A 15444-nucleotide genomic window follows, 5' to 3' on the forward strand; every position below is an offset into this window, starting at 1 on the left:
ACTTTAAAATTGGTGCACTTACCAGTTTGTGTTTTAGAGTGTTAAATGCTTTTTCCTGGCATACACCCCATGAAACTTTATTTGGTTGCCCCTTCCTAGTCAAATCCGTTAATGGGCTGGCAATAGCCGAAAAGTTGGGGACGAATTTCCTGTAGAACCCGATTAGACCTAGGAAAGACCTTACTTGTTTTTTTTGTCTCTGGTCTAGGGGCATCCCTGATTGCTCCTATTTTATCTGGATGAGGTTGCAACTGGCCTAGTCCACTTACCAGATGTCCCAAACATTCCAGACTGGAATACCCTATGCTACACTTAGTAGGCCTAACTGAAAGGTTTGCAATGTGAAGTCTATCGAACAGATCCCGTAATACCTTAACATGTTCATCCCATGTATGCGTGTAAACAAAGATGTCGTCTACGAAGCTGTCGACGTTTTCCGTTCCGTTCAATAATTTGCGCATGAGACGAACGCACGACGCACCGGCGTTGACTAAACCGAAAGGCATAACTTTAAATTGAAACAGTCCTTTGGGAGTCGCGAATGCCGTCAACTCGCGGACATTATCGGCGATGGGTATCTGCCAATATCCCTTGCTTAGATCTAATTTGGAAATGTATTTATGACCTGCCAATTTTGAAAATACACTTTCCATATCTGGCATTGGTTCTGCATCAAATACGGTGATCTTGTTTAATTGCCGAAAGTCGATGCAAAACCGGTTGGTCCCGTCTTTCTTTCTGACTAACACCACGGGGGACGAGTATGGGGAGTTTGAAGGTTCGATCACTCCCTGGTCTAACATTTTCATCACTTCTTCGCTGATTGTCTCCCGTGCATTAAAGGCTATCGGATATCCTTTAATCCTGATAGGCTCAGTGGTATTCAATTTGATCTCGTGTCGAATTAGACCCGTACAGCCTGGTCTGTCCGTGAACACATCTGGATATTTGGACAAAACCTCCATAATCTGTGTACCTTGACCCTCCGATAACTCAGGGCATACATTTATCTGGTCAATACTTTCCTTACCAACGTTCATGGGGTATTCAAGGGGTATTTCTGTGCTGGAGACGAATTCCGCTTCGTCACCAGACCTATCCTCTATCACCGCAACGCATACTACATTCAAAATCCCTTTATCAATCGTTTGTCCAGGTCTCGCTACGTAGAGTTTAAGCATATTGGCATGAAATGTCTTGGACTTCCCCTCCATATCAATGATATAATCCATTTCGCCTTTCACCTGTCTGACTTCATATGGCCCTTTCCATTGGACTAGCAGCTTGTTGTTATTCGTTGGGAGAAGCACCAACACTTGATCGCCTACGTCAAATTTTTAACTCCGAGTTCCTCGGTTGTAGTACTTGGCGTACCTACGACTAGATTTCGCGAGTTCGTCTTGCGCCATTTGACAAGTACTTTCTAATCTTTCGCGCAAATCAACTACGTAATGGTATGTGGTCTTAACTTCTTCGTCCGCGACCTCGTCTGTCCACAGTTCACGAAGTATGCGCATAGGACCACGAACTGTCCTACCGTACAATAGTTCAAACGGGGAGAAACCCAAGCTTTCCTGAGGAACCTCACGATATGCGAACAGAAGGGCGTTCATATATCTATCCCAATCCTTCGGTCTTTCCGCACACATTCTCCGCAACATTTGCTTCAATGTGCCGTTGAACTTCTCGACCAATCCATTGCACATAGGATGGTAAGGTGTTGTGCGTAACTGTTTAAGGGACAACAACCTACTAATTTCTGCCATAAGATCTGAGGTGAATTGCGCTCCACAATCCGTAAGAACCTCTTCGGGCACTCCGACCCTGCTGAACATGTCTACGAGCGCTTCGGCTACACGTTCGGTTTCAATTGATGGCAAAGCTATGGCTTCTGGATATCTGGTAGCGTAATCTACCAGTGTCAAGATGTATCGGTTTTTCCGATCTGTATGCGGAAATATTGGTCCTACAATGTCGATGGCTACTCGTTTGAACGGAGTATCTATCAAGGGCATCTGACCTAACGGTACTCTAGTTACCCTGCCCTTAGAGATCGTCTTCTGGCAAACGTCGCTCGAGCGACAGAACCGCGCTATGTCGCTATTGACGCCAGGCCAATAAAATTCTCTTAATACCCTATCCGTTGTTTTCTTTACGCCTAAATGACCTGCCATACTCGACTCATGCGCGACCTTTAATACATGTGCCCTAAATTTCTGGGGAACCACTAATTGCAAGAACTTCCTATCCAATGTAGAGTATTCCCTGTACATTAAACCCTTTCGAACAAGTAATTTAGAGGAACCCCCATTCTTACACTTTCTCACGGTACCCGTTAATGCCTTCTCAGAGGTTGCACGTAAAGACGCGTCACGTTTTTGCTCATTTTGGAATTCTTCGCAGGATATATCAGTAATGGCTTCCGGTACTTTTAACTTACGCAAAGGTTTATTTTCCTCCTTTACCTGAGCCCTAGTTTGCACTGCCTGGATGATAGGGAATCGGAAATCTGCTATGGTTGGGAGTCTAGAACCCGGTACGTTGCCAATCGTCAGTTCATAGATCGGGTTGGCTACGCATAAAGCTTCCACAGTCCCGGTCAAAAAAGGTGTATCTATCATTATCCTTGCAACTGGAACGTGGTCGATTGTCTGGTCAAGCAACATGCAAGGTGATTTAACCCCAAGCAATTGATCATCGCGGACTAAGCTCCGTTTCACGACTACAGTAGTGCATCCCGTGTCTCGTAGAACGGTGACTTCTTGTCCGTTAACAGTGCTGTTTGCGGTCGGCACCCGTGCCTCTGGAAAAATACACGTGCCGATTGATTGGATCACATCGCGACTGGTCTCTGAACGCACCACCGGTTCACGCACCGCTTTCCGCTTAACTTGCTGGGAAACATTAAGTTTTCCATTTACCGATCTTCTGCCTTTAATGGCTACCGCTACTTTCTGGACTGGTCCCTTCCGTTTAGGACAATAGTGGGAGATATGACCCACTTCCTTGCAAATAAAACATTGCATGTCACTCCGCTTCCCCTGGTTACTCCTACCAGATTTTTCAGGTTCCCTGGGTTTTCTGTCGTTGACCTGATTCCCACCTTTGACATCTCGCGTGATGACATTCTGCGAACCTCCCCGAGCTTCGGCGAACAAATCCGCCTGTGTGGCCATTTCATGTACATTTGTGAAGGATCTTTCCTTCAAGAATAAATATAACTCCTTGCCACAAGTTGTTAACAATTGGTCACGAAGCAAGAAATCGACAAGACCCTCAAATGTCTTGACGACTTTACCACATTCCACCCATCGCTGCAAATAATTGCAAGTCCTACTGACGAACTGGGTGAATGTTTCGCCTCTCTCTGGTTTACTATACTTAAACTTCTTGCGAAACCCTTGCTCGGTTAGTTCATATTTCTTGAGAAGTGCCTCTTTCAACACGGGGTAATTGAGCGAATCGGCCGTGGATAAACGCGAATACACGTCTAACGCTTTACCTTTCAATAACGTGCTAAGATGGAGCGGCCAATCGTCTTTCTTCCATTTTTGTACCGTAGCATACCTCTCGAACCTATTTAGATAACTATCCATATTATCTTTATCGTCTTCAAATGGGGGCAATTTTGGACCTCTCAGTTTAACATCATGTTCCCCCTCTTTTTTAGCTTGCAATAGCTCAGAATTTCTTAGATATTCCTTCTGCCGATTTCTATCTTCCCCTTCTAACTTCTCCCTCTCTGCTTCCCTTTCCCATTCTATCCTTTCCCTCTCAGCCTGTTTCTCTAGTTCAATCTTACCCTTCTCTAATTCTATCATTTCCCTCTGGGTTTCCCTTTTTTCCCTTTCTATTTCCCTCTCTAATTCCCTTTCCTTTAATCTTTGGTCCCTCTCCCGGGCTTGTTCTTCACGAACGAAATTTCTAAGGGACTCCCCCTCATAACCAAACTGTTTCCCCAGTTCTACCAGTTCTTTCACAGAAGTCATTTCAAAAGTTTGGTGGTGACCAACCTTAAAGTGCAGTTTTATACAAACCACGTAATTACCACAAACCGTATTTTCTTTCACGAAATGCAACAAAAATATTAAATACAAAAAATAAGTAATATCAGGTATCTACCTAACCTTGGTGCTTTGTCAAACGCATCTGAAACACACAAAAAGCATACAAATATAATAAAACAATTTCAGTGCTCTGTTATATCCAAAATGATCCCACTTCTGACACCATTTGTAACAAGATAACCGGGTGGGATATTTCGAATTAACAACAGAACACGTTTTGACGACACAGTTATATGGTTTAATGTGGCGATTTATATGAGTAGTGGATGATGAAGATGTGTGCGTATTTATAATCCAAATATTGGATCTATTTAACAAAAAACGCACAGTTTCAAAGATGGAAAAAATGTACAAATAAATTTAGGTCAGTAACCCTAAAACACAGGATAAATGATTTCACAAATGATTCAATAATGGAAAGATGAATATAGTTCACTCAAATAGTAAACAATGTAAGCGTTTACACATAGTAAAAAAAATGTATTCGCTCAGGTAGCGAAATTATGTCACTAAACAAGAACGGATATACAATCTATCCTTCCAGTCCTGAATAATACACTGGGTCTTACTAACCCAAAATTAGCATACAGCTAAAAATACATGTGTGGAGATGCACTCCGTCACCCGTGCACCATATCCGCTCCACAGCTCCTCTGAATCAATTTCACAACCAATATAGACTCCGGACCCTCGGAATACTATGATCACTTGAAACATTAGACCCTCTGGATACTTGAAATATTAGACCCTCCGGACCCCCTGGTCCTTTGACGGCTCTACAGCTGGGTCACCTTAGTCACTCTTGACATTCCGGACGCTAGACATTAGACGCTCCGGCACCTTAAACGCTCCAGACACACGGACGTTTCTACCCTCTGACAACACCGGACACCCCCGATATTCCTACCATCAAAAACTCAGCTGAAAATATACCCGATACAGTGTACTAAACTTGATACAGACATAACGTAAGGACGTTATACATGGTAAGTTAAAAAGATTATATTATAGTGGCAATTACAAAACAGAGGTTCAATAGTAAACCTAACCCTGCTTGATAAGACAATAGTAAACAATTCTTTTAAAAAATGTAGCTTTACATTACCAATATAAGTCCTGCACTACGTCGCAACAAGAATAAAAAATGCACGCATTATGGTATGTAAAGAAAACTATAACAAACATGCAAAGGCAAATATGGTAATACACTAGTTATCACTTAAAACCCAAACATTACCTACCCCTACAGCTGGAGTTGTGCGAATCCTTTAAGCAGGCCGCTTGCTGACAAAACCATTAGTATTGTAAAGGTCCTTTACATGTAGTAACGTATTTATACCTTTAGAATTTTCGTTATTCTTTATCAAAGGCACCTTGCACGTGTGGCACAGGACGAATCGTACTCACGATTTCGAAATACATAGACCATATTATAATCACCCTCGGGTATCGTTGTACAGAGAAAAAGAAACGAAACCCGAGTACATGTATTTAATTAACAACATTTACACCATTCCGTGACAAATGTCACATGCATATAAGCAAAAGTTCTCATAGCATATAGTGTTTCGCATAGTTAAGAGCTACAAAAGGCAGAATATTAGTTAAAAATTACTTCTTTTTTTTAAAAATAGTTTAAATTACTACCAAAAACCCATGCATTTTCAACACCATATCTGTAAGATATGCAAGGTGATGTAGCCAGCTTTGAGAAGAATGCCTTATGTCTATATCCCACTACCTTGACTTGAGGTTGGTTGAAAATATAATTTTATTTACCTGAATTAAACATCAAAAGATAAATGAATTTCTGTCTTGTTATAATTATTTGATAATTCCTGCTGTGCATGCAAGTTAAAAAATTTTACACCTGAAGAAATGAAATTTTGTATTTAGCTCTATTTTCTCATAGATAAAATGCTGTTATGGAATGGCCTGTTGTGTGTCATTTGATGTCCATCTCTTAGTACAAGTTTGTTGTCACTACTCCTCCTAAACTATATGCATTCTTCTCCATCAAACACATAACCCATGCACATTATTATGAGGAAATTTAACTCTCTGCTACCTCCAAATTCAGCTTTTCCTGAGAGACAAAAGGAATAGGTCTTTCCAGATATGCAAGATATGGACAAAGGGAAGTAACTCTTAAAGATTAATTATCCATAAGTAGGTAACAGTAAGTTTTTAACAATATAATTGCATTCAGCTGTTAAATTTTGGTTTATTATGCACTTAGGTCATCTCAGTAATGTGAGTTCATCTGTTTTAAAATTTGCTGTATGTACTTGTTCGTTTTTTCTTCTGTCTTTCATTTCAGAGATATCAATTAAGTGCAAGAAGTGCAGATATTTAAAAGTTGTGGAGGACAACCATAAGGCATGCATTGCCTGCACCAAACATTCTTCCACTCACCCATTTAATGTGTGTGTAGTATAAGGCATTTGGTCCAGTGTCTTGAAAAGGCAATTGAAGGGCCTGACAAAAAAGTCACAATATTCTTCCTCACACCTATGTAGTATGTGTACAATACAAGCTTACAAGCTGTTCTCAATGTCTGAAGGGCTTGTGAAAATTACATGCTCTTAACCTTTCAAAGGTGACAGAATTGAGCATTCATCCGAATTTGGAATCCTTGACCAGTTTTATGGGGTATACTGAAAGGCCACCCCCTCCCACCTATGAAGATACCTAAATTAGGGCCTACAGTGACAGTGATTTCAGATCCAGTAGAAACCATGCAAAGCATTTCCACACAAGCTATATTGGAATCAAGTATATTATGAATACTACAGCATGCTGTCAGCTAGAATGGCAACAAGCAAGTTGGATGAAATCAGGACCATTTGTAATCTAGTTTGGCAGCCCGCTGGGCACTGAGCATAAGTCACTATTCCCAACCGTGCACAGACTTTGGGACATTGAAGCCATGTGTGCTGGATTACCTTCCAACTTTGGCAGCTGGACAGGTTTACAGGTTGTATGTTGTTTGCTGTACACTATCCTGGCTACTGACCAACCAGTCTAGCCATCTGGACAATCAGTGTATGGTTTTGGCAGTCATCTTAGTCTGACAAACATTACATCAGTAATCTTAGGTTGGCAAACATCGCATCTGTCATCTTAGACTGGCAAACATTGCGTCTGCCATCTTGGACAGATAAACATCGCATTTGTCATCTTAGACTGGCAAACATCACATCTGCCATCTTAGAATGGCAAACACCGCATCTGTCATCTTAGACTTGCAAACGTCGCATCTGCCATCTTAGAATGGCAAGCATCACATCTGTCATCTTAGACTGGCAAACATCACATCAGTCATCTTAGACTGGCAAACATCACATCAGTTATCTTAGGCTGGCAACTATATTATCTGCCGTCTTAGAATGTCAAACATTGCATTTGTCATCTTAGACTGGCAAACATCAGATCTGTCATCTTAGACAGGCAAACATCACATCTGTCATCTTAGACTGGCAAACATCACATCTGTCATCTTAGAACGGCAAACATCACATCTGTCATCTTAGACTGGCAAACATTGCGTCTGCCATCTTGGACAGATAAACATCGCATTTGTCATCTTAGACTGGCAAACATCACATCTGCCATCTTAGAATGGCAAACACCGCATCTGTCATCTTAGACTTGCAAACGTCGCATCTGCCATCTGAGAATGGCAAGCATCACATCTGTCATCTTAGACTGGCAAACATCACATCAGTCATCTTAGACTGGCAAACATCACATCAGTTATCTTAGCCTGGCAACTATATTATCTGCCATCTTAGAATGTCAAACATTGCATTTGCCATCTTAGACTGGCAAACATCAGATCTGTCATCTTAGACAGGCAAACATCACATCTGTCATCTTAGACTGGCAAACATCACATCTGTCATCTTAGAACGGCAAACATCACATCTGTCATCTTAGACTGGCAAACATCATATCTGTCATCCTAGACTGGCAAACCTTGCATCAAATGACAGCTTCTACTGCAATGACCTTCTGTGGTGAGCAGACTGCCATGGCCTGCCATTTAGGTGGCAAATCAGCTGGACCAACCATGTCCATGAGAACAGTACATGGCAAGCTGGCATCAGATTTGGAGACTTTCAGTTTCAGCTTTTCATGCCTAACTGACCTTGCTGGACCAGCATTCCCCAGCCAGGCCAAGTGCTATGCTAGACATAATTCAGCAATGTTTCTTAAGCATGATGACAATGCAGTATCCTCACTACCGTACAGAATGCTATACCCCTGGACACAGATCATACAAGAGGAGGATAATCCCCCTGTAGACTGATATAGACTTGCCTGAACATGTTGATGCAGTCATGGAAAGGACAAAATTCAGTTTTAATATGGCAGTTACATATAGAACCCACTTCCACTATCATTGGTACTAAATACAAGGCTTGGCTAAGGTGGACATTGATGACGATGAAGCACATCTGTTCTTCAGAATTGTATCACAATCATCAAAGATTGTATAGTCTGAATATTCCTCCCCGTTTGTTTGTACCCCTGTACTGATTTAAAAAACAAGAAGTACAAATGGGATAAAAGATGCACAGAACTTGGTAATTCATTTATTGATTTATAATTGCAAACCTGATTATGCCCAGGTGGGACCTTAACACTGTCATTGTCTGCGTATTTCATTCCAAGCGGAAGTTTTCAGTGCAAAAGACGAACCTGTTTGCCAGTCATTTCCAGTTCCTGGACAAGTCCATTTTCAGTGAAGGGGTGTATGCATGAATACACATGTATGTGCATTGAAAGAAAATACTATGTTGTCTGCTTCTGACATTTACAATGTCGAATCAAGCAAAGGAAAAGAATGACAACAATAAAGTTGCCTTTCACATGGATTTAACAAGCGGTGTAATTTCTATGTACATGTGTGCAAAGGAATATAACTCCAAATCTCAACATTTTGGTAATTTATGGATGTATCCAGCAGTTACTGAATAAGAACAACTACATCACAATGTTTTCTGAGGAAATCAACTCGTACATAGTGTACACAGCATGGCATTGCATTAATATGGAAAGTCGTTTAAGCATGAAAGGCACAGAGAATTCCAGTGTTAAGTACACTCTGGTTACATTCATGTTAGAAATTATAATCAATGAATGAATTGACTAAGTTCTGTGCACTTTTGATATCATTAAAAATGTCCGTTCTTGAAATCGTTAGGGGGATACAAGCAATTGGTATTGTCAGACTATAGCAATTACCAGGGCATCTTTCAGATAAAGTTTCAGACTCTGGTAATTTGAGGTCCTTCTTTTTATTGAGTCAATTTCCTGGATTGTTTCCATCCCACAAATGACAGCTTTCTCATATAGATATACTTAGCCTAGAGAAGAATATTATAAAAAAAAAGAATATTACTGCCATGATCTTGTCTGCTTAAGTCTGTTATAAAGTGGACCTACAAGTGCCATGTTTAACTTGGTCAGTAATGTAATGTGGACTTCCTCGCAACTCAGTGTGATGTATCCTGTGATCTTTTGCCGAGCCAGGAAAGCTGGAAATGATCATGCTTAGGAATAGTTATGCTGTATTTCCAAGGTAATCAATAGGACTGCTCACCACATGATGGTAAATGCCCTAATACCCTGTTGCAGCCATGACTTGATAAGAATCTTCTTTTCTTAAAGCCCAACATGCATTGATCCAGCACTCCCCTTTAGTACCCTCCTGATTGGAGGTCAAATTGTGAAGATGAGAAAGTAGGCAGTACAGTAGTGCCCCTTCAGCTGTCTGTACAAGCCCTAAGTAACAAATGTTAGGGGGCATACTAGAGAAGGGATGATCACTGACAAAGTACCATCAGAGTAGTTCTCAGGAAAGATTTGGCTCACAATATGAACAATCTTCTCTTACTCATCTGCATTTAGCTTGGATTGTCAGTGTGGAGAAGATGAATATTGGCCCTTGTCAACATTTTGTTGATCTAAGGATGGAGTTTGTAACTCAGATCAATCTCATTTATCTTTCTCCCTTGCTTATCAGCAGTATCATTCATGCATAGGAGAATGCATCAGCCAGGTCATTTTTTATGGCAGAGGAGTTTTGTTATAACTACTTGACCTTCTCACTGGTATGGCAGACTTGTTATATCATGGCTACCTTTACATTCAACTCTGCAGATTGCCTTTCAGGTACATAGGTGCCAGATTGCCTTTCTGGTACATTGGTACCAGACTGCCTTTCTGGTACATTGGTGCCAGATTGCCTTTCTGGCACATTGGTGCCAGATTGTCTTTCTGGTACATTGGTGCCAGATATGTTGTTGTTTAGATCACTTGACCAAAATCAAACACTTTCTGCTTCGTTGGGAAGATGGGGGTGGCTAGCAGTGGGAATACTTTTAGAAACCTCAGTCTGTTCAAACACCAGTTTGTCAGGTTGGGGATGGGGGACACACTTGCTACTGGACTTTGGGATGGTCATTGGCAAGCAGAAACTGCTAATGAAGGCCATTCTTATTGCCTTCCAAACTTGGGTGGAACACATCCAAAGCAAGATGGTTCTGATAATGCCCATCATTTGCATTTTGACATGGACTTACCTTCATTGGTGTCCCTAATATCATATAAACATGAAAGTCCTAGACATTCTGGGCAGGCTTATTGTCCTGGTGGACTCATTATCAAGGTGAGGTCAACTGCTTCATATTCAGTGGTCTGTTCAGCCATCCTTCTTCCAGTCAAGTCTGCACCCTGTGGTGCTGACCAGTGCTAGACCTATTCGCTTTGAGGTGGGACAACAAACTGCCCACCTTCATCTCTCTATCCCTGGACCCAGAGACCCCTTTCAATCATCTGTTAGGGAATATGAGCATATATGTCTTTATCCCAGTTGTTTTAATATGAACATTAATCCAGATAAGGAGAGCCTTGCAAAATAATTTGATGGCCCAGACCATGGATCATCTGTCCACTTGATTGAGCAGCAGACATACTCGGGAACATTATAACAACCCTCTGTTCAGGTCAGCAGTATTCCTCACATGTCCAGTATTCCTCACATGTCCAGAATTCCTCACATGTCCAGAGAAACTCCTCCTTTACACATGGCTTTTGCCAGGTATGCACTGCATGAAAAGGGAGTTCTGTGCTACAGTTGTGAAGAGCATCACAGCAGCTGGACAGCCCTTTAGGCATGAGGAGAGGTGGGTTGTTTTCAATGGCTGTAGTCACGTTAACAACACACCATTCTCAGTCCTAATCCCAAAATAACTGACTTTTCAGTCTTGAAGACAAGAAGTTAGCCCTTATCATAATCAAGGGATCTTGGACATAATGGAAGATATTGGCCACAACTAGGACCTTTCTAACTTGTCCAGTTTTGAATGTCCTGGCAATACTTGGTCACCTTGTTCCCAAAATAGAATCTCACCTGGGACACAACATAGCTCAACTCTTCCGAGTTTGAGTCTTTTCAGCCATCTTACTGAAGCAATTATCATAGAACACCTGCAATTATCACAGAACACCTGCTTCCTGACAGCACAAGCTTCAGCTCCAAGGATTTGAGAGCTACATGACATCTCAATGGATTTGAACTGCAAGCACTTTCATTACAACGGCTAACAGTCACCATTGATAGGCAACTAACAAATAACTATCTGCTCTCTCTGTCTTTAATTGACTCATCAACAGCGGCAAAGCTGCAGGATGCAGGTGCTTGAGAATGTCTGCAATGGCTGTTAAGGCTATTTTTTCAATTAAGGCAAGACAACTCCACAAACACTGGCTGCTTGTCTTAAAGGGGTTATTACATCAGTGTACTCTGACCTCTCAAGGATCCAGTACAACTTGTAAAGACTTCAACTCATGAAATAAAAGCAGTTTCCACTAGCCTGGCCTTTAAATGTAATGTGTCAAGTGGAGACAGTTGCCTGACAAACTCAATCTACATCCTCCAGCTTTTGTTTGCATAGCCCCAGTCCTGGTCATGGTCCTCCAGCTTTTACTGGATTCACCAAAAAATAAATGAATAGCCAGGTGTGAGATATATAAGGATCACCTCACATTTATAAACACATAATCTTCAGCTGTTCTAACTTCATGTTAGGAGAACTTCATTATTTGAGGAGAGCAGTCATTGTGCTCCAACAGGGTGGTGTGGATAGAGATTGGATCCTCAGATGTTTCCTTCTCCTCAAACATATTCTCCTAATGTTATTGTGATTTGTGAGTGTATTTGATTTAGAAAGGGAATTTTTCTTAAATTATGTTTTTTCATATATACTTCTGCAGTCACATTACTTCATAAATACTTCTGCAGTCACATTACTGCCAATCTCTCCCACCATTCCTGCAAATTTGAGCATCCTGCTACAGGTTTTGCTCAAGCTTAGACTGGTAAAATTCCAGAAAAGGTTGCTAACATAGAGGGAACAGTGGGAGTTAATTTATAGTACCTAGATGGAAATATGTCTTTTTGTCTTTCAGGGAGGACTAAATTCATGTGTAGTAATTTCCTAATATTAATGTGATCGGGTAAATGTTTTAGGAGAAATAAAATTTATTTCAAAATTTACAATCCCAAAGTCAAGTTGATTCTAAATGAAAATGATGATGCTCATACATCTAATATGGCCACCACAGCAGCCATCTGGAAAATCTTATCACTACTTCTGAAATGATTTTATGATTTCCTAAATGAAAATGGTGTCAATCTGGTGTCTAATATGGTCTCGATAGTATCCTGTTTGAAAACATGGTATCACTATTTCTTCAGAAAGGAAAGTCATTTTGACATGGGGTTTATGCCAGAAGAATTTTTAATTTCCAGTTGGTTCTAAATAACAAAGGTGTCAATCTGATGTCTGGCATAATTTTTTAAATAGGAAATCATATCATGAATGGTGATTTCAGCAGAATATTTCTTATGACATAGTTAGTCCAAATGGAAATGATTTCACCCAGACATCCAGTGTTATCATAACAGTTGCCATCTTGAAAACCTGTAGTGCCTAAGTTGTATTAAATGAAAATAGTGACAATCTTAACATCCATTATGGCCACTACATTAGCAGATTTGAAAATCTTATCACTCCAGAATATCAAGAGAAGGTTTCAATGCTTGGCAGTAAAAAAGACGATACAATCTTATCTTGAATTCTGGAAATTTTGTCTGGACAATATCAGTTTCTTTACAGGACTCTTATTTAGTAACAATTTTTGGCATAAATTCTATTCTGACAAGGTGTTACATTTGTTTCTAAACATTCACAAATAGATTCCACCTGATGAATGAAAACTAGGAATTCTTTACAGCATACATTGCAAAATCCACAGAATTTTCTGACTAATGAATATTTATGATATACCTATATGCAGGAAGAATTAAAATTATTGAACGAAAGAATACATATCTGTTCATTTTTAGCTCTAATAGTCATAAACCTGAAAAGTTTATGGGATGGTCTGTTGTCCTTCATCCGTCGCCATCCATCCATTAGGACAAGTTTGTCATCACTACTCCTCCTAAACTATGTGAGGAATTGCCTTGGAACTTTTCACACACATTCATCCCATGTTCTAGTTAGTCTTAAATAAAGATTGTGTTGATATGACAACCAATAAAGAAAGTGTTGTTATAGTTACTCCTCCTGAACGGATGCTCATATCAACTTGGGGTTTTCACTAAAAGACTTTTTATCATGTCTAGGTGGCTCTAAATGAAAATGGTACTGATCTGATGTTCAGTATTTCCACCACACCAGCCATTTTGAATAACTTAACACCTGAATGGATGACTACTTCAGCATGGAATTTTCACCGATAGACTTCTTATAATGTATGTTTGGTCTGGAATAAAAATAGTGCTGATCTGACATCCAGTATGGCTGCCATAACAGCCGTCTTAAAATCATGTTATCTGCTTGAACAGAATGATAGAGATGGGGTTTTCACCAGTAGTCTCCTTAGAAAAATATCCAGTTTATCTTGAAATGGTGCTGATCTGACATCTAGTATGGTTATCACAGCAGCTATCATGAAAATCTTGTTATCGCTGTTCTTACTGAGTGGAGAGTCATATCCTGAAAATATTATCATTTTTAGTCCTCTCCAAATGAATATGCTGTCAAAATGTCTTTTTTACTAATATACTTCTTATGATACTAAGTCGGCCTTAATTGAAAAAGGTGCCAATTGTACATCCAATATAGCAGCCATGTTGGCTCTCTTAAAAATCTCATTGCTACTACCGAACTAAATGGATGACCATTATAATGTGGTTTTCACAAAGTCCTAAATAAAATTGGTGCTATTTGTGCATCAAGTATGGTTGACACTGACTGTCTTAAGTCCTGTTTTCACCACTCTCATTGAATGGGTGACTATTATGTAATCGGGTTTTAACCAAAAGACTTATAATGATGTCTGCTTTGTCCTCAGTGAAAATGGTGTCCATGGTGCCCAGTTGATATCTGATATGTTTACCACAGAAGTTAATTTGAAATGTTGTTATCACTGAAGAATATCAGAGATGGTTTTAATACTCAATAATAAAAGGAAAGAAATGGTATTATCTTGATTTCCTCGAAATTATTTTCACCCTTTAGAGCATCAGTTATTCTTGTTTCATTTTGTTTCTGTTTATAGGAAACTGCAGAATGTGACTGGATTCCGCATTGTGGTGGACAAAATCCAGACACATGCTAATGCCCAGGGAAATCCAGATGATGAGAAGTAAGTAGATGTAGAAATGTGTTTTTCTTGGTGTATACTATACTTAAGTTGACAAAACCTCCAGTGTTCTTGTTACCTTCTACTATGTCATATCATTTGGCATATTTCTTGCAAGCATGCAGTTTTTGAGCTATTTCAAATAACACTTAACTGTCAGCTGGGCCATAAGTCACTGCGATTCACAGCATCTGTAGCTCAGTAGTGAATGCAAGTCTTAAGCATTCACAAGTTCCCTTTTGCCCCCATTCTGTGTCAGTACCTAAATGTATTCAGTTATTATGCCCATATATTTCATACCTGTGTATTTTGAGTATTGGTTTCTATTTTACTTTAGCAAACTTCAAGATGAGACTTCTTGAACCTTAGTTATCAATGTTTCTATATATCTTGTATCAGTCAACTGCATCTTTACATACTGTTACTGAACGGTCTTCAGAACTTTACAAACTCCACCAAATCTCTCTTTAATTTCTATTTCACTGGTAAAAGGAACCATTTCAGGATCTGTATCTCTAACAAATATTTATTAAAGAGGAAGGCAGAAAACAGATAACATAGTTGCCAAGTGCAGTTTGATTTCACAAAGCACAGACTGATGTCCCAAAGCACAGGTTGATTTCACAAAGCACAGATTGATTTCACAGAGCACAGA

General features: G+C 40.0%; 1 protein-coding gene across 1 annotated transcript in view; it reads left to right on the plus strand.

Annotated features, from left to right (window-relative positions):
• Positions 1-15444, plus strand: part of LOC149806231 (cadherin-23-like) — a 317815-nt gene that overhangs the window by 230388 nt on the left and 71983 nt on the right. The window contains exon 30 of the mRNA XM_089935354.1: positions 14706-14792. Coding sequence (XP_089791480.1) covers positions 14706-14792 — 87 coding nt within the window. The remainder of the gene's footprint in view (positions 1-14705; positions 14793-15444) is intronic.

The sequence above is a fragment of the Sinohyriopsis cumingii genome, chromosome 2, assembly GCF_028554795.1.
Source record: "Sinohyriopsis cumingii isolate HCF-2022 chromosome 2, ASM2855479v2, whole genome shotgun sequence".
NCBI classification, from domain to species: Eukaryota; Metazoa; Mollusca; class Bivalvia; order Unionida; family Unionidae; genus Sinohyriopsis; species Sinohyriopsis cumingii.